The 18837-nt window shown below is 37.6% G+C and overlaps 3 protein-coding genes across 4 annotated transcripts; 2 read left to right on the top strand and 1 right to left on the bottom strand.

Annotated features, from left to right (window-relative positions):
- Positions 1 to 1827: 1827 nt before the first annotated feature.
- LOC140782865 (glycerol-3-phosphate dehydrogenase SDP6, mitochondrial) lies at positions 1828 to 9293 on the bottom strand. The gene is made up of 7 exons (XM_073129697.1): positions 8845 to 9293; positions 7334 to 7807; positions 5826 to 6157; positions 4793 to 4953; positions 3600 to 3858; positions 2273 to 2570; positions 1828 to 2187 (listed from the first exon to the last, which is right to left on the bottom strand). Exons 1-7 carry the CDS (start codon positions 9206 to 9208, stop codon positions 2183 to 2185), a joined length of 1893 nt encoding a protein of 630 aa, XP_072985798.1. The 5' UTR covers positions 9209 to 9293; the 3' UTR covers positions 1828 to 2182.
- Positions 9294 to 10505: 1212 nt separating this feature from the next.
- Positions 10506 to 12218, top strand: LOC140782131 (microtubule-binding protein TANGLED1). 2 transcript variants are annotated; one of them, XM_073128544.1, is made up of 4 exons: positions 10506 to 10715; positions 10813 to 10955; positions 11040 to 11098; positions 11190 to 12218. In XM_073128544.1, the coding sequence occupies exons 1-4, from the start codon at positions 10635 to 10637 to the stop codon at positions 12017 to 12019; spliced, it is 1113 nt and encodes a 370-aa protein (XP_072984645.1). In that variant the 5' UTR covers positions 10506 to 10634; the 3' UTR covers positions 12020 to 12218. The 2 variants fall into 2 exon arrangements, with proteins under 2 accessions (XP_072984645.1, XP_072984646.1); XM_073128545.1 differs by having other exon boundaries at positions 10580 to 10715; positions 10821 to 10955.
- A 3524-nt stretch (positions 12219 to 15742) lies between these two features.
- LOC140781669 (phospholipase A1-Igamma1, chloroplastic-like) lies at positions 15743 to 18054 on the top strand. Its single transcript, XM_073127757.1, has 3 exons — positions 15743 to 16685; positions 16787 to 17256; positions 17552 to 18054. Exons 1-3 carry the CDS (start codon positions 15858 to 15860, stop codon positions 17793 to 17795), a joined length of 1542 nt encoding a protein of 513 aa, XP_072983858.1. The 5' UTR covers positions 15743 to 15857; the 3' UTR covers positions 17796 to 18054.
- The last annotated feature ends 783 nt before the right edge of the window (positions 18055 to 18837 follow it).

An 18837-nucleotide genomic window follows, 5' to 3' on the forward strand; every position in this document is an offset into this window, starting at 1 on the left:
GGATGCATGGTGGGGTTGCCTCTCACGTGTTGGAAGATGGCAATTCACGTGGGATTTGGAAGAGTTGCCAATTGGAGGGAGCCATGGAGGATTTGGCCAAGTGGAGGGATCGAGGTTTTTTTCTTCTTTTTTTGTGCATATGCCGACGCAAACGTAGTTGGTGGTTGCTAAACCCCTTCACTTTTCGAGAGTGGACGTGTCGACGAGGAAATATCTACTTTGCGCCTTATTATCGTCCAGTTACACTGCACTTAGGTTTATGTTTTATTTCTCTTTCCTTCTTTCTTTTGTAAACAAAAAAAAAAAAAAAGGAAGGAAAAAAAGAAGTGCTCTTAGCTCAGTTATATTTATTAATATAGAAGAAAATCGTAAGATTACATCGATCCAAATGAGAACTCAACAGGAGGTCAGACAGAAGATAGCAATCACCTCCCTGGGAAGAATCCTGGCAATTATACTCCCTCTGCAAATAGCCATTAGAGAATCTTAATTAGTTGGCCAAACACTTTGCTGAGTTTTCCCCCGGATTGCAGTCCTCCTCCACGAGAGGACCAGTAGGGCTTTTAGATGGAACATTGAGGACGTGGGGCACCAACCACCAGTAAGGAGGAGCTCCAAAAATTGGAGGTCAATCAGAGAGGCCAATATTATTGGCCTGTCGTTGCATGAACTAATTATCCATTATTCCTACTACTTGGAGGATTTTTCAAAGTGCATTCAATGTGTAACCCTTGGTGTAAACCATTTCAGTTTGTGACAATTTATTAATTATTCTTTTTTTTTTCTTTCCCTGAATTCATATGATTAGATTTGAGATGTTTTACATCTAGCATTCTTGCTTTGGGTTTGCCAAAACGACTTCAGACTTTTTCGGTAATTCGTGTCACGTCCTAGTCTCATAGGATGACAATGAGTCCATCATCTATAATATATCTGGACACTTGGGCATAGTTTGCTTAGAGGTTTTGTTTTTTTATAATTTATTTGTATTTAACTTTTTTTTAATTTAATATATAAAACTAAATGCACATTTTATTATAATAAAGTGTATATAACTTATATATACGGTGCATATTAGTGTCCATTATTATATAAAAAATTTAAATGTAATTGCAAAACCCCTTTGCTTCGCATGCAAGAATTTTAGTTGAACTTGATTAGAAAATACTAAATTGCTAAGTTAAAGAGATAGAGTAAGAAAGAAAAATAAAATGTACATAAGTTTGATTTAGTTTAAATGAATTCACACATTACAAATTTAAGTCAAAAAATAAAAAAATAAAAATCTCTATAAAAGTAATAATAACATCCTCTATTTTAGTTTGCCGGATGCAGTGCCAAAAATAAAATTTTAAAACTTTTTTAATATAAGTTTAACTTTTTTTAAGGTTAAGATTCACAAGTCCACAAGCTTTCCTTTGCAGGCTTATGTCGCTCAACCAAGGAGCATTTTAATCTATTTATACGACATACCCTTAATTTTTCTCTAAAGTTAATATTTTTTAACTTTTTTTATATTACAACAAAGGTAATAATGAGAATCATTTTAGCTTATAACCAGATACCCAATTTTCTTAAAACTAATTTAAGGTACTAAAAATGAGACTAAAAGTAATTCTATTTAGCAGCGTTCAAGTGTTAACACCCGTTTCAAACGAATCCAGAAGAGATAGCCAAAGCACATCATCCATCCACTCTCCCAGTCCTTATTTACCTAACTTAGCTGGAGAAAAGACAACCTCAAATTAACATATTTGGATTGCATACAATGCACCTGAATTTGATGGTTTGGATTTGTATGTTGCTCACACATGGGCAATGGAAAGAAAAAAAACAGAATAAGTTTGATATATATATATATATATATGTATATACATACATACACAATTTATGGGCCAGGTTGCCAACAAATACATGTATGACCACTTGTTGTTTTATTGTTTATCACCTGTAGAAGCTCCAGAAAAAACTCCAACAAAAGTACAATTAGAATATGACTTCAAATAGACCCTTGATACGATGACACCCGTATACTGCAATTTTAATACGAAAAGAATTGTTTAGAGAACTAGTTTCCAACAACAAAAAGAATTAAATTACCAGGATAGCAGTCCCCTGTTATTAGAACAAGCTAACGTCGGGGTCTATCAAGTTATTGTTGTTTATGAAATTTTTTAACTTGTTACCCTGCAACACAACCACGGAATAGCATAAGTTTATCAGAAAATAAATTGCACGTAAAACTAAACAGGGGAAAACAAAAGCTGCTCACCAGTATGTTTTCCATCCCGAAATTGTGCATTTTTAGACGACTTAAATGTTTCTAGAAATTCTTTAGCCTTCTGTAGTTCCATCTTTTGCCTGGCCCTATCCCACTTGTGTTCAGCAGCTAAAATCTCAATAATGCGTGGCAATGCCCGTCCTGCTGCATCGGTATCAAGAAAAGCAAGCCGAGACCTCCGAGCAATGAAATCAACAGCAGATTCACAATACTCGTGACGAGCACAATATGCAACCTCAGCCTCCAGATATGGGTATCCATGAGCGAGCCGCTTTCCTAGATTTTCATTCTGTGAAGCAGGTTGCATGAGTGCGTCAGCTATTTCAAATAAGATTCCAGTATGACGACTAGGGTTAGAGTATTGCAAGTTAATATGCATAACAAACTTTCGGTCAAGTTGGTCAAGTTGACACGGTGATTTAGTAAGTCGAAAATGCATCATTGAATCAACCTAGGGCTACTGTTGGATTCTAGTTTGATAAGAAAACAGGTGTTTTAAGAACAAGCACCCAAAAGATGTAGGCTCAATTTAGAGTAAAAGAATAGGCAGGATTTGATCCATAGTATTGCTATGATGAGGCAAAAATTCACCTTACATGCAGAGTTAAATATCCATGTTGTACCTTTGCCTAGTCTATTGATATTCTCAGGTAGATGCAGAAAGAGCTTCCATAGAACTTCTACTAATTATTTCATTACATGAATGTTTCCATTAAAAGAGGATTTTAACCACGGGGATAAAGCTACGTGCATCTTGTCCTTACCATACCACACAGTCGCCAGGCCTCATTCTTTAGGATGCTCTTATTGAGGGAGGATTTAACTAATAAAAGAAGCGCTGGACATGTAGGTGCATCTTCAAGAAAATGAACATTACCTTACAAATTAAATATTCTAATTAGCATAAAAGGTCAAAGATGACAAACAATAGAACTACCAGAAGATAGCATTATCTACTTATTCAAGCTAACAAGTTCATGTAGCCCTTCAATGCATTGCTGCTGTTCCTTTTAAAACTAAAATGTTGTGAGACACTTATAGAGTTAGAGTGCATATGATGTCATCATTGCAAACAGACTTGGAACTTAACCAATTCGATGCCTTGAAATTTACCTATATCAAGTTCTCATTGTTCATCTGGAAGCTAGCTAAGATGTGATGTCATTCTATGCAACTCCAAAGTCAGTATATACACAATGGAAAAGAAAATTTTGATTTACATTATGTCAAATTTCAAAGAGAAGAGTTTTTGCAAATAAAATACTATAAGACTTGTGTATACTATCATAAATACAAAATGAAATCCACTAATTCCCACCTGAGCAATAGTAGCTACTCGTTCAGCCAAAGTCCCGTATGCATGAGACAAATGCTTGGAAAGAGCACTGTCCATTACACCAGGAATAACCTTTCCACGATGTGTCTTCTTCATGCGTATATAATGCTGAGCAAGTATGGTGAATGATGCCGGATCCCAACCATATGCACCAACAATATGTAGATGGTCGGTCACACAGCCATTCACAGGCTTCAACTTCCCTGACTTTATAGCTGCATTAACTGCATCCTCGGCCATGCTGAATAACAGTAAATCAGAATAGTGAAACTCTTGTTATGTTATTGTCCACCATAACACAATAAGAATAAACATGGATCGCGGGAAATAAACTAGAATCACCACAAGGACGATCATATAAATATCCATTAGATAATCCAATTGTGAATAGCTGAAATAATCACGAAAATTTATGAATTCAGTGAAAGAAGACAAATTTCAAAACATTTTTTTTTAATGTTTGAGTTGTCTGAAGTTGCAACTATGTGGTGACCATCTCACTATGCCCATTAGCCAAAGGGTAGTATGTTAGAGATAGCTCTAGCAAAGACATTTCCAGAAATTTTTCATCCTTGTCTAATATAATGGCCTTTTAGAAGGTAATGCAGTCTATGAGTTTCACAATGAAAAACTTCACTATGTATGATGCATCGCCATAGCTGATACTCAGTTGGAACAGGATCAGTTAGCACATCAATCCAAGGTTAAATCAAATGCTTGGGTCATATATTGTTATTCACCTATTCCATTGTTACCTGATATTTTCCTGCATTACTTAAAAGTAGAGAATACTTAAGAGTAGAGAAAAAAGTTAATGTTACTATCTAGTTAAAACCATGGATTGTTGTGCTGGTAGCAATGAGGTTACGGTTGAGTACCAGCAATGGTACTGGGGGATATCAGAATTTCCTCTACTTGAAGATTTTCCAATTTGACTATCTACTTTTAAGTTATTACATATTTAAACATACTCCTACAAAAGCACTCTGCCTGAAAAGCTATGAGCCATCTCATCCCTTGGCAATCCAAATAACACAGCTGCCTTCCAATTGATGAAAAGAAATAATGTTAAAGAACTGTTTTAAAAGAACCTGGAGGATATGAAATCCCATAGCAGCACATTTAAGTAATATTTGTCGATGATAAACAGAATGCCCTGTAAATGAACTTTTTACCTTCTATATGTAGTCCATTTTCCACCAGTAATTGTGATTAATCCAGGATAATCTTCACATACAACATGATCTCTAGATATACTCTCAGTGCTCTTTGCTGATGGATCCATAGCCAATGGTCGTATACCACTCCAGGCAGAAAGAACATCTGAGCGCCTTACCTGAGATAATTGCCAGCTATACATATAATTAGTTTATAAAGAACTTATATGGGCAATCAGATATTTGTAATGTAAAATTCTGATAAACAGAAAAGCACAGGTGTGAAATTTTTTGGCCATAGTTCTTCTCAACTATCTATGATTGCTTTCATACTGAAATTATACTCCATAATAATCTTCAACCATCTCTCCCCGTTTTCATACTGAAATCACACTTACAAGTTATAACAGCAGCGTTTCTGTTAAAGTATAAGATTAAATATGACCGACGCCACTCTTGTTTTTTAATAAAAAATATTCAGGGTAAGTAAAAGTCATAATACATTAACCGAACCATGTCAAATTCTCGCATGCAACATAGCATAGAAATATGTGTACTACTTATCCACAACTAGAACACTTTATTCCCTCTTACTTACTACTACTTACTTTTGACAATTTCAACAGGTATATATGCAGGGTCCTGAGGAAGTGATGTAGTTTCTATTTTGCAATAAATATTTCGAATTCTAGACTAGAAACTACTACTTACTTTTGACAATTTCAACATGTATATGTGCAGGGTCCTGAGGAAGTGATGTAGTTTCTATTTTGCAATAAATATTTCGAATTCTAAACTAGAAACAACTCAAAAATTTTAACAGATGAATGTTGAATGCATGCAGTGCACATGGTAAGTAGCTTATCATGCAATGATATTTAGGCATCGGGAACCATTTAGACCATATTCCTTACAGCAACTGCAAGGCATATAGCTATCTCCATATGTCAACATAATAAGCAAAATTAACAACAGGTGTGATATAATAAACAAAATTGATTGATTTAGATTCTAGAAAAGGGAAAAATGGACGACCTACAGAACTACAAACCTGAACATTAAGGTAATCGCAGATGGCATCCAGTATAAATTGTATTTCATCTTCATGTGGTTCTGGAAGCATTGTTATTATGGTGTTAGAATCAGTTGTCCCAGCAACTGTTCTTCCCAACCAGGGCAACATGAACACAACACGGCCATCCTTAGTTTTTGGAACGATTAGCCCCATCCCTTCGGGAGAGTAATAATCAGGAAGAACTACATGCACACCACTGCTTGGAGAGATCATGGGTGGCGCATCCTTGTTAGCCATTTGCCTTACCGAGTCACAAAATGGTCCAGCCGCATTGACAACAACTTTAGCAAATGTATCAAACTCTTTGCCTGATGCACACTGACAAAGTGAGATGACAAGTAAAATAATTCTTCTATTTAACCTAATTACACAAAAGAAAACCATATAGAGACCTTTCTATGTGAATAGTAGGAACAGCAAGATGCTCATGAAGTATGCATAAAGGACTATTTGTGAATATACACACACATCAAACAGAGTGGTTTATGGTTTATAGACAAACTGTGACGTTATAGAGGTTATGAATACAATTACTTACTTCTGGATGCTGAATTCAGACAATACAAGTTCTACAAAGATATATGTGCAACTTTGTTTTCAGAGTACATCTTCACGCAATAGCTTTTGAGCACTACACAAATCCAAAAGTCTCTATAATTAACAATGAATAAGAAAAACACTATCATACTTGAGGAATGAGACTTCCTTGGCAAAGTAGCCAGTTAGTGGCACTCTAAAATTACCAAAGCAGGGCAATTCTGCAAAACATAAAAAGCACAAATTCTCATAGAAAACTGGCAGCCTCGGTTTAATAGGATCATACATTCATACTGCTGCTATAGCAGCAAAATTCACTTCATTTAACATGCAATACGTAAGAGTATTTATCTTGTACTAGAGTGCATTTATTTTGTGCCTACCAGTATAATGTGATGCTTAAATACAAATATGTAGGGACATATTTTACATCACATCCCTACATTGAAGTATCTGCTGCACACATTATCATGCAAATAAATAAATCCACAATATGAAAGTCAGTTCTGATGCTTTCAGCAAATTAAAATAGCTTCCTGAATCGTATGTCTTGTACAAAATAAATGCCTAGGAATTCATTAGTGTTTAGCTGCTTACCTATAGGAGCATAAGTCTTTCATATGTACCTGATTCAAATATAGACTGCTCCAATGATGTTCTATTCAATTAAGAAAAATTAGTCCTCAGAAATGGTTTCGACGAGGTTATAAATAACTGCTAATCATTCTTGTAGAGAGCTTTAATTTAGAGTTTCATCAATCTATGTCTGCTCAAGATTAATATATTTTATATCAGAGATGTAACTAAGTAAGCAAGTATTTCCTTCCAAACCTTATTAGAATCAGCATCATGAATATAACTGTGTCATTTGTCCTTCATGTGCCAATTTTGCACAATTAAAAGTTTAAAATTACTTATTTCCTAGGAAGAGGAAAACCCAGTCTTACCTGATAGTGTATCACGGATGTGTGCACCGATAATCCTCTCACCAAACTCGTCCTTAATGAAGGATATAACTTCTGCATGGTTAAGGACAGCGGCACCCACTAAAGAAGCAGTGCATGCTAATCCAACGTTCAGACGAGAGTCATTCATTTGCCCATCATAGTAAACCACTGTTCCTTTCAGGCTTCGATCGTGACCATTTCTGGCCAGAGTTGGGAAAAGTTCAACTGACTCATTTGCAGAATAATATCGTGATAAATGTAGCATCCTTCGACCAGCAACAAGATCATATAGCTTTAAACCCATCCAATAGTATACAGCCTCAAACCAATCAAAGCAAGGTGTCATACACGGTAAAGAATGACATAGGTGAGGAGCATTCTCAATGACCTGTTTCCGCTCCCTAAGTGCATGAAAAACAAGTTTCAACTGTCCATAATCAAGATTGAACACTGCCTTCTCCAAGTACCGCACCCCTAAAAACACAATTAAGGAAGCTCATTTGTAAAGGATAAATGAGCAAAGCATAAATCATGCAAATTTTCCCAAAAATCCAATTTTAGCCCAAAGATAGCATCGTGCATCATCTGAAACGCACAAGCTGGATGTCCATGTTGTCCAGTACATAGTAATGCAGTTGCTCTTACTATGAAAGATTTCATGAACTACCTATATAAAATGTTACCATAGAAATATTATATTTGGGGAGCAAAGACAGGACAGGATAAGAAGGGTCAACTACAAATAACAACGAATGCAAAGAAGCTATGGAGAAATAGGTGCTTGCTAATTAGCACTTGATAAAAAGTAGCTATAACACCTCTAAAACTTGTAACAACATGCAGTGATATAAATGATATTTGGGTTAAAACATAACAGTGGAACTTATTCCATCTCAATACAAGTCTTCTTGGTTCAAAATTTTTCAAAACTCAAATAATTTCAGACCTAATTTTGGCTAATATTGAACTACCAAATGGGATGCTTAGCAATTTTAATCAGGACTAATATTCCAGAATTTAAGTTTGAATGTGGGTTCTAATAAAATAAATTAATAAAAGAGATTTAGAGGTGAAACCGGTCATTAATTTAATTGAATTATTTTAATAACTACAGTTTTTTGGCCTGCACCAAATCTTATTTGGCTCTAACTTGTTTGTCCCCTAAACATGAAGGAAAATCTTATTTTGACTCTAACTTAAGATATTCCTCCCAGTGATTCTCTGGAATCACCATGCTGCAAAAGAACAGCATTAAGAAGCTGGCCATCTATTTTCATCCTTACGAAGCCAGCACTATGTTTCATCAAATTAATGGTACAATGTGGAAAAACTCCGTGGCCAAATCCATTATCAGGCTAAGGCTATGATCGGTCGCAAAATATTCTTCTACGACAAAGTCTTCCAATAACCATCGAATTGAAGGATACCACCATAAAGTTCTTCCAAGTTATATAATTGAGGCATCATCGCAAAGCAAAACATACAAACTTAGTAAACGTCAAACCCCTCACCTCCATGGATCAACTTGGTGGATCTCGACGAGGTCCCTGACGAGAAATCCTCCCTCTCCACGAGCCCTACCCTTAGCCCACGCGAGGCAGCGTCGAGGGCGACCCCGCACCCCGTGGCCCCACCGCCAACGACAAGCACATCGAGCGGATTCACCATGCTCGTCCCCATCAGAGCCGCCTCTTGCACCTCTCTCGCCGGCACCACAGCCGCCGGATCGGCGATCCTCCGCCTCGCCGCCTCCAAAGCGGCAGTGGATCGATCGCTCGCCGCCGCAGATGAAGGTCCGGCGAGGGTTACCGCCGCCCACGAGGCACCCGAGACGGCCAAGACGGCTCCGATTCCCTTCAATCGAGAAGCGGCCATCTCGGAGTTCTCTTCTTTCTCCTCTCTTCTCTCCCTCCAACTCGATTTTGTTGTCTTTTCTTGGTTAACGGAGCATTATATATGTGCTTAAAAGCGCAGAGTACTAAGCGCCTCTTTGACGGGGATGGCAAATTACCGATCTGGGTCTCGGAACTTTAAATTATGCTATGGGTCAACAACATAACCTCCTCCCTATATTGTCATGCTATATATTAGATTATATAATTAAAACCATAATATATATATATATGTACACTATCATCTCATAAGATAATTATTTGTGATGGAAGTTTAGTTAAAATCGAAGTGCCATAGTTCAAGAGCCTGACTAGTGTAATAGTAAAGTTGGACTCGAGGGACACTATAGTAATTAGATAAGAATTAGACTTATTTATGATTAGACAAGTCTTAAACTTATCCGCTACTTGATCGATAAGAATAACGATAAGAATTTTTTGATCTTATATTTAGCTTTATAGAAGATATTTTGATAACTTAGTAGTTAAATTATTTTTTTAGCTATATAAGAACATGATCTCTTTACTCGTAAGATATCTAAAGTTTTAGTAAATAAAAAAAACTCAATTAAAAAAGCTTATTTTCATCTTACGAGGAAGTTAAATTGTTGCCCGGACTTATGAAAATGCTCAAATAGCTTAAGTACACGACATATTGCTCATTTTTATATATATCCTCCCATTTGTTAATTTTCTTTAGAAGTGAAGATTTATTTATCTAATAGAAATGCTACTGAGTTCGTTGTGAAGTACTCATAGCAGTACGCTTAGAATATACAGGGTTGTAACGGAATCTGATGCTGATAAGATCGTCTGGGAACTGACATGGATCAGGTGTAGTGTCCGACTCTTATCCTGCTCAGCTTCCAACACTTCTAGTTTAGCTTCTTCTTTTTTCTATTCCTTTATATATATATATATATATATATATATATATATATATATATATATATATATATATATATGACTCTAGAGCGAGTATATCTGTATATATGATGAATAGTAGTATGAACTGAATGTTGCATAATTTCTCTATGACGACAGCAAAATTCCTCTAGGATGTGAATTATAAATTTGGACAAACGTAGGGTATGAAATGTAAATTTTTGAATAAAATATATTTTCTATAGTAGACCGGCCCAGAGAGTTAGTGGGCTAAGTTATAGCCTGGCCCGGCCCATCATCTGACTCGAAAAACGTGGACCCCCATTACTCTCTGTCATCCACTTGTCAAGCAAGGGTATAAAAGTCAAATAAAGTAGCCGTTACCTTGCTTGAGTATCCAGCAAGTGACCGTTAGACCCACATCCGTTACTCAGTTCAAACTCCACTTTACTCTCTTGCCTTTAGATTCGAAAACAGAGGAGAAGAGATACTAAGGAGGAGAAAGAAGAAGGCAAGAAGCCAAGATGGTGGCCAAGACTCCAACCAAGGAGAAGAGAATGGCGACCGGTCTCAACCCCAATCTCATCAGAGAGACACTAAGCAAGGTACTACTCTCATATTTTAGCACTAATCTCTTCATATTAAACTTCCGTTTTTCCTCCTTTTTTTTGTGAAAAAAAAAAGAACCCAATTTTTCTGAAGGTGGACAGATGCATGGCTCGTCTCCAAGAGCTCCAGTACACGGTCACAGGTGGGAACAAGGTGGTTTCTGGCATTAGCCTTAGCCCTCGTAGCACAAGAGGGTATCTTAGAACCAGTCTAAGATGCAAGCAGGAATCCTTAAGGTTTGTTCCTTTTCTTTCCCATCTTTCTTCACGAACTTTTGCAACTTTATCTTTGATGGGTGGAACCACAACTTCACATTACAGGTTGAAGGGTGCCTCAGCTAAGAAATCACCACCAGGGAAGTTTCAAGGCAGTTTAAATGGTATTTTCAAAACAAAAAAGATACAATTCTTATGTTGCATTTCTTAGAGCAATTGGGTATTTCTTAGATCTTGACCAACTGAAACTTCCAGGGGAATGGCGAGGGATGTCGTTGCCGGCAATGCTGCTAGGTGAAACCGTGGTAGAGATTCTCCAAGCCAGCAAATTTGCAAAAGAAGTGGTTGCAGCTGTTGCCAATTTAAACACCACCAAGTTCTCTGATCCTAAAACTCCAAATCCTATTCGCCGAAATCGCAAACCGACATGCGAGAACACTCCGCTGCGCACGAGGAGAATGAAGGAGAAGCAGAATCTACTGAAGTCCATCCGGACGGAATCGGATTCTCCAACACTTACCAGAGCCCGATCCCGTATCCGATTCAAGTCAAATTCGCCTTTAAGTAGAAGGGAAGACAAAGTTACAACTGGTGGTGGTGGTGGTGGTGGTAGTAGTAGTAGTAGGCCTTCAGTCATGGCAAACAGGGTATCACCCAAGAATAGACCATGGGCAAGGAAAACAGTGCTCTTTCCTAATCCTTTGTTCCTCTCCTTATCTCCTCCATCATCCCACAAGCAAAGATTTTACAAGACCAAGTCTCCCATCATTGCAAGGCCAAGGCAGCAAGCACCAACACCACATAAGTTTGTGATCAAATCACCACCAACCTCAATGAGGTCACAGCTCAATTCCAGGAAGCCAATTCCAGTGGTAGTTCTCAAGTCACCAAATCAGAAAGCAGCGGCGGCGCCAAAGGCGCGGCGGTGCTCGTTTTCGCCGTCTAGGTTGGCGAGTAGATTGGTGTCTCCACTCAAGACTAGGATGATTTCTCTTCAGAGGGGTGGCAGTGGATTGATCACTGGCTTGAAACAGAGGCCTGGTTTTAGTACTCCTGTGAGGATTTCTAGCAGCAGAAGGTTCTGAATTCCATGGTTAAATTTGTGTAAACATTTCTGAGGCCTCATTGAGCTAATGAGATTGGATATTTCTTATTGTCTTCGTATATGGGTCAATAATATGTAACTTTATCCCCCCTTACAGAAAAGAATCCATTTGCAGAACATTGTAAATTCTCTTGCAAAATGCTCTTGGAAATAATACATTGAGAAGTAATTATGGATGAGAATAGTCCATTTATTAGATGCCAGGCATATATCTTCAATGATGGAAATGGATATCAAGATCATAGCAAATTTTAGGTTTTTGTCACTGTTATACATTATGGAGAAGATTTAGGCTATAAATTTGGCACATTCTTGAAAGCAATCGTAGATCATCACACCCTGATAAGCATCACTAGCTGGTATACAAGCACACATTTATGCTCAATACGTGACAAATTTAGAATCACACACCAACCAAAGGCCGGAGCATTTATTTAAGCTTAAAAAGGACCAGACTAACAAAAAGTTATTGCAGGAAATGAAGGGAATTAGAGTTACTACACAAATGCTTTCCTCTCAATGGTTTAATTCCAGGTTCAAGTGAATGTTATAAGCTAAGTTACAATAAAATATGTCACTCGTAAATTATTTATATGTATCATACTATTACTTAGTATCATTTTCACCGGTATCACTAAAAGGGAAGATATGAGTATTATTTTTTTGTCCACATATTAAATTAGATCAAAATTTTAAGGTTATCTCTATTAGATTTTTTAATGAAATATTAACGAACGAGACTCGATAGGTTTAAATAGCTTAAGGGGTGTATCTAGCTACCTGCCCAATTTTTTTTAATTTTTTTTTTTGTGAGAGGGTAAAAATGATATAGACTAATAATTAAGGAGGTCAAGATATAATTAAGCCTACGGAAAACTCCTTTTTAATCATCACCGAAAACTTTGACGCTAATTGGTGTCCAACTGCAATAGGGTTAACCAGGAAAGTAGATAATGACCTGGTTGGATTCCATGTCTAGCCTCTTACCTGCTCTCAAATAGATGAGGGAATTGACCACAGGTGGTCCTTGTGATAAGATATATAGTGAGCTTTTACAGCTGGAGCAATAGATTCAAGCATTGTAGCTTTCATGAGGAGTTTGGCCATTCCTTTTTTTTTTATTAATTGAAGAACATCTAGAATTCTCTACAAAGTGCTAGACTACAACCTGCCAAGTTGAAAGCAGAAAGAAGAGAACTCTTCCATCCTTTTTTTTATAAAAGAAAGATAAATTTATATATTAGCTATTTTGGTTATAAAAAATCTCATTTAGAGTCGAAAATCAAAACCTAGTACAATCAAAACTTAGTGATCTACACCCTTCGGCTAACCAATAACCAATCAGCAACGTAATTAGCTTCATGATGTATATACGAGTAACTTTATAATTTTGATAATGGTGAGTTAGTTTAATGATGTAAAATTTTAGATAGTTTTGTCCCTAAAAAAGAGTAAATACTCTTTCATTTCCGTTGCCTCCGTATATAGTGCCGAACTAAAATATTCATATCAAGCATCTATAATTATAGGCTCACAGTTAGTCCCCCGGATTACGAAGCCAATTCTACTCAGCTCACAAAAGAGTCATTTATATTAATCTTTTGCCACCCAGGTTGTGGTGGTTCCATCCAAAACAGTAAAAAAATTTTGGTTTCATAGAAATGATAGATTAATTATCAATATATTCAATAATTAGACATAAAGATTGAGCCCAAATTTTTTCAAGGTCTTCCTTTTTATTATTATAGCAGATGTTATTTATAAATTTCTATAATTGCCAAAAGTTAATAATAATGAGAGCACGCAACTAATTTTTCTCCTTATCCTGAAGTACTGTGCTTTTCTTAAACCAGAGTCCATACTCCTTCGAATCCCGAAAAAGATGTTTAGAATAGTCAATAAATTAATATAGGATCTTTTATAAATTATATCTTATATTTTACCTATTTTATGATTCACGATTCGTCTTTGATGATTTTGTAACCCGACTCCTACTTTTTTTATATAATTCTTGTTTAACACCCTAACATTATTTTGACCAAATGATATAAACTAAATTACTAAAATATTCTCACCACTATTTTTTTCTCCTCTCGGTCCCTCCTCTGAAGAAGACATGAGTAATTTAGATATTTATAAATTATTTTAAATATTATAATAAAAAATTCTTTTACTGTTACCATTTAATAGAGGCTGTTTAATAAGAATTATTAAAAAAAAATAGGGGTCAGGTTATAAAAACATAGGGTGTCATTTATAAAATCTCCATTAAAATAATATCAAAATAAAAATTTTGAGTTTAAATCCTACTGAAAATACATTCGCTTTTTAAATTATAAGATATATATCTATTTAATTTAGATCCATTTGTTTAGGCTATTAAGATGATTTTTAAGCTCAAAAGTGAAAAAAAAAAGAGAGTATTATAATGTATAATATAAAGTCACTATTTTCTAATAATTTAAATTTTTAGAGTAGTTAAGATATAGTTAGCTGGTATATTATCCTAGCAAAGTATGGTACGTAGTGCAGTCTACGTTGTTGTCACGTAATGGCATAAACCTATCAGATCATCCGAATTTCATTACCTAAAAAATACAAAATAATCTTCTTCTTTTAAAAAAAAAGAAAAGAAAATAATTTAAGAGCTTGTGGTCAAATATAAATCATAACTATTACTCAGAGGTCAATAACTGCGAGTTAAACGCTGTCGAGTAATAGCTATTACTCTGAGTCAAGTCGACGGCGAGAGTCAAACTAATCCGGACATGCAAATAAACTTTTTTCCCACATCCAGGAATCGATCCGACAACCTTTTGTTGTCGCGAGGTGGTGGTACCTACTGTTTGTGCTTTAATTAATAATTATTACACGCATTAACTATTAAATGAATTATTTTACCTACACGTTTGTAGCCGGCTGTACTCCTTGTACAACAAGCTAACTCATATTCTAATTAATCAATAAGAATTGGGGAAATAGCTATAAATCTAAATAACAAATTAAGCAAGATATTAACAAATTAATTGTTCTGTAATATGTGTATTGAATTCAAAGCAGGGGTAGTGAGTGGAAGGTGCAGCTTGGTTCATTTCACTTTCAGAAAAGCCTAATACTATTACTTGTTAGGTATTTTAATTTGACACTGCTTCAATAAAACATGTGGTTAGAAGAGAAAAAAATCTAAATCCTGAATAATTGAGTTGGAAAACTTATCATTTACACCCCCCACTAATGGAGAGGGATCTTTTTAAAAAATATACACCCCGGCAGTGGGGAGTGGGAGTTGTAGGAGTTTTTGACTAAATTAGTTTTGTTCCAAAATTTTTTTACCAGACTACTCTCAAATTTAGGGTCTAATTCACTGTAGCTCTAACAAAAACGTTGATCTAATTAGTATTTTTTTCCTAAGTAAAACGCTGATTAATTTAATATTTTTATTTGTTCAGCGTTTTATGTATATGAATTTTTTTAACTTAGTCTTTTAACAATTTAGGAAAAGAATTATCTCGCAACAAAAATACTGAATTGATTAGCGTTTTAAAAAATACTAATTAGATCAGCATTTTTGTTAGGAATACTGATATTTTATTTCGGTAAAAAAAAAAAGAGTTAATTTAGTCATGAACTCGGCGTTTCACAATTGATTAGTTGTACTTTATGGACCATCAATCATTAGTCAACCATGTGTTTCACATTTGAGGCCAAGATTAAAATATATTTACTTTATTATCCCCTACATTTTTCCGATCAAACCCCTATATATACACATATATATGTAAATTAACCTCCATCTTCTCCATCCTCCTGACTCCAAGATGGCAATCCCATGCCCAAAACTCCCCCAATCTATCCCCGCCCTAACCCCCCACGACCGCCGCCACCACTCTCCTCCATCTCTCTTCTCCTCTAGTTACAAAGCCAACCCGGTTCGAACCCTAAGCGCCGGCGGCCGTGAGAAATCGAAAATTACACATCTACCCTCCGCCACGAGAGACGACTCCGCCACCGCCCTCTCCTCCATCCTCGCGGAGCTCGAAAATCTCAATCAAGAAGAGGGGAAGCGGCACTACCCGTTGACCGAGAGATGGCACGAGATCCAAGGGGCGCACGACTGGGCTGGGTTATTGGATCCTATGGATCCGCTCCTCCGATCCGAGCTGATCCGCTACGGGGAGTTCGCACAGGCCTGCTACGACGCGTTCGACTACGACCCCTTCTCCCGCTACTGCGGCAGCTGCAAGTACAACCGCCGCAAGTTCTTCCCCTCACTCGGGATGGCCGCCTGCGGGTATGAAGTCACCAGGTATCTCTACGCCACGTCCAACATCACCCTCCCCAACTTCTTCACCACCTCGAGATCCGCCAACAAGACGTGGAGCCAGCGCGCCAACTGGATCGGCTACGTGGCGGTGGCGTCCGACGCGTCGGCCGCCCGGCTCGGGCGGAGGGACATCGTGGTGGCGTGGCGGGGGACGATAACGCGGCTCGAGTGGGTCGCGGACCTCATGGACTTCCTCCGGCCGGTGGCCGACGAGGGGATCCCGTGCCCGGACGAGTCGGTGAAGGTCGAGTCCGGTTTCGCCGACTTGTATACTGACAAGGACCCAAACTGCCGCTTCTGCAAGTACTCTGCGCGAGAGCAGGTCTGCAGCTCACCGACTACTCTAAAATAATGCTTAAAAGTCGATTAAAAAAACAATAGATTTTAATTTTAATTTTTTTGTTATATATTCTAATAACATAGGTGCTCACCGAGGTGCGCAAGCTCGTCGACCACTACACCAATGCCGGGGAGGAGGTGAGCATATCCGTCACCGGACACAGCTTAGGCAGCGCCTTGGCGATGCTAAGCGCCTACGACATTGCCGAGACGGGAGCCAACGTCGGTGCCGGCGGTAAAAGAACGGCGACGACCGTGTTCTCCTTCTCCGGACCTAGGGTTGGTAATGGAAGGTTCAAAGAGAGGTTCGAAGGGTTAGGCGTGAAAGCTTTAAGAGTCGTGAACGTGCATGATACGGTGCCTAAGGTTCCTGGGATCTTCGTCAATGAGCGGATGCCCGAATCCGTGAGGAGGTTGGCCGAGTGGTTGCCGTGGAGTTATAGCCACGTCGGGGTGGAGTTGGCTTTGGACCATAAGCACTCCCCGTTCTTGAAGGAGACTAGTGATCCTTCTTGCTTCCATAACTTGGAGGCTCACCTCCATTTACTCGATGGGTATGTTTACTTTAACTCACCTGTGGGTAGATCTTCTCATGCTAATTTACTACTTAATTAGCAAGAAAAATGCTAATTTTATTAGAAAGCTTAGTTATAGTCAAACTATAAACAAACAGCCCACTTCTTGGGAATTGCAAATGGTAACATATATAATTTATTAGCTTTAGCTGTCATCTGAACCATGGAAAACTTAGTTTACTGAACACAGCTGTGTATGTTGAGATGATTACTTATTTATTTATTATCCTGTCCTTACTCTAATCGTCAGGCATGTTTTATAATAATATAATAGGTACCACGGGAAGGGTAAGAGATTTATGTTAGCGAGTGGGAGGGACCCAGCTCTGGTGAACAAGGCCTGTGACTTCCTTAAAGACCACCACCAGGTGCCGCCCTTCTGGCGGCAGGACGAGAACAAAGGCATGATCAGGGCTCACGATGGGCGTTGGATGCAGGCCGAGAGGCAGAAGATGGACGACCACCCACCGGACACGCATCACCATCTCCGCCTCCTGGGTCTCCACAAGGATAACTGAGCAGCAGTAGTGCGTGCACCACGCGCGATAACCGAGGCTTGTATGTACAGTGTATCTCATGGGCATAAAAGCCTTAAAAAAAAAGGTGAGCGAGATGTAACGATGGACGGAAGAGAGATCGATCTCCGAGTCGCACGAATCTTAAAGCGCACTGCTGAGAATATTTATGTATATGTATATCTACCATGTGCCAGCCATGTGACGTAGGTGTATTAAAATTGGGAAGTTTATGTTCTATTATATGCAATTTTTGGCCAAAGGTATTTGATAAATAGATGCTGCAGTAAAGGACAGAACGGATATAATTTTGGAAAAAAAGAAGAAGAAGAGAAAATTTTATCTAATCACTTGAAGGAGACGAGCATAAAATGGTCAGACAAGCAGGAAATTTCCAGATGACATTGGCCTTTATTATTTTAGCCTTTCTAGGTGATTGATGGTTGGGGTGGGTACTTGGGTGGACACTGGGAATATGCAATGGCATAAGAATACCAACAATTTGATCAATCTTTCTGGCCCTGTTAGTTGAATTTAATATCAGCTGCGTCATCTTAGCTATCGTTCTAGTCCCGTTAGTTGAATTTAATATCAAGTTTTGTCATCTCTGATGTCGAGGTCACCCAATAGAAGGAGAAGTGCATTTGAAAATATATATATAGAAGTGGTGGCAAGGAACCGACTTGTCACATGCACATAATTGTCGTGTTTTAACTCCTTTTGTTAAAGCCTTTGTGGGAAGAGAGACTTCAACATCAACTTTTTTACGGTCCAAGAGGTGGTCGTCTATATCTCCCTTTCTAAGGGCTTTTTAACATTCAAGCTGCTCATACTATTATTACATGCTTAGGCTGCCTCAGTTAGTTTAAGACTAAGCCCCAAATTTGATTAATTAGTCGTATTTCTTAGATTTGATGATTTGAAGAGTAAACTTAGTTAGACATGAACAAAATAAAAAGAATATTTAATTACTGAACTAGGCTAGGCGTTCTTGAATCAATTTAGAAGATCTCTAAATTCAAAGCAAATAAGGCCTTAAAAAAAG

The sequence above is a fragment of the Typha latifolia genome, chromosome 2 (assembly GCF_019914945.1).
Source record: "Typha latifolia isolate L0001 chromosome 2, TyphaL0001v2, whole genome shotgun sequence".
In the NCBI taxonomy this organism is placed as follows: domain Eukaryota; kingdom Viridiplantae; phylum Streptophyta; class Magnoliopsida; order Poales; family Typhaceae; genus Typha; species Typha latifolia.

Coding starts and splice junctions, on each gene's coding strand:
- LOC140782131 (XM_073128544.1), top strand. CDS start 10,635: ATGGTGGCCAAGACTCCAACCAAGGAGAAGAGAATGGCGACCGGTCTC. Junction 10,716..10,812: donor TCAGAGAGACACTAAGCAAG/GTACTACTCTCA, acceptor ATTTTTCTGAAG/GTGGACAGATGCATGGCTCG. Junction 10,956..11,039: donor TGCAAGCAGGAATCCTTAAG/GTTTGTTCCTTT, acceptor TTCACATTACAG/GTTGAAGGGTGCCTCAGCTA.
- LOC140782865 (XM_073129697.1), bottom strand. CDS start 9,208: ATGGCCGCTTCTCGATTGAAGGGAATCGGAGCCGTCTTGGCCGTCTCG. Junction 6,158..7,333: donor CATCCGTGATACACTATCAG/GTAAGACTGGGT, acceptor AGTGTGCATCAG/GCAAAGAGTTTGATACATTT. Junction 3,859..4,792: donor AAATGGACTACATATAGAAG/GTAAAAAGTTCA, acceptor ACTGTTATTCAG/CATGGCCGAGGATGCAGTTA.
- LOC140781669 (XM_073127757.1), top strand. CDS start 15,858: ATGGCAATCCCATGCCCAAAACTCCCCCAATCTATCCCCGCCCTAACC. Junction 16,686..16,786: donor AGTACTCTGCGCGAGAGCAG/GTCTGCAGCTCA, acceptor CTAATAACATAG/GTGCTCACCGAGGTGCGCAA. Junction 17,257..17,551: donor CACCTCCATTTACTCGATGG/GTATGTTTACTT, acceptor ATAATATAATAG/GTACCACGGGAAGGGTAAGA.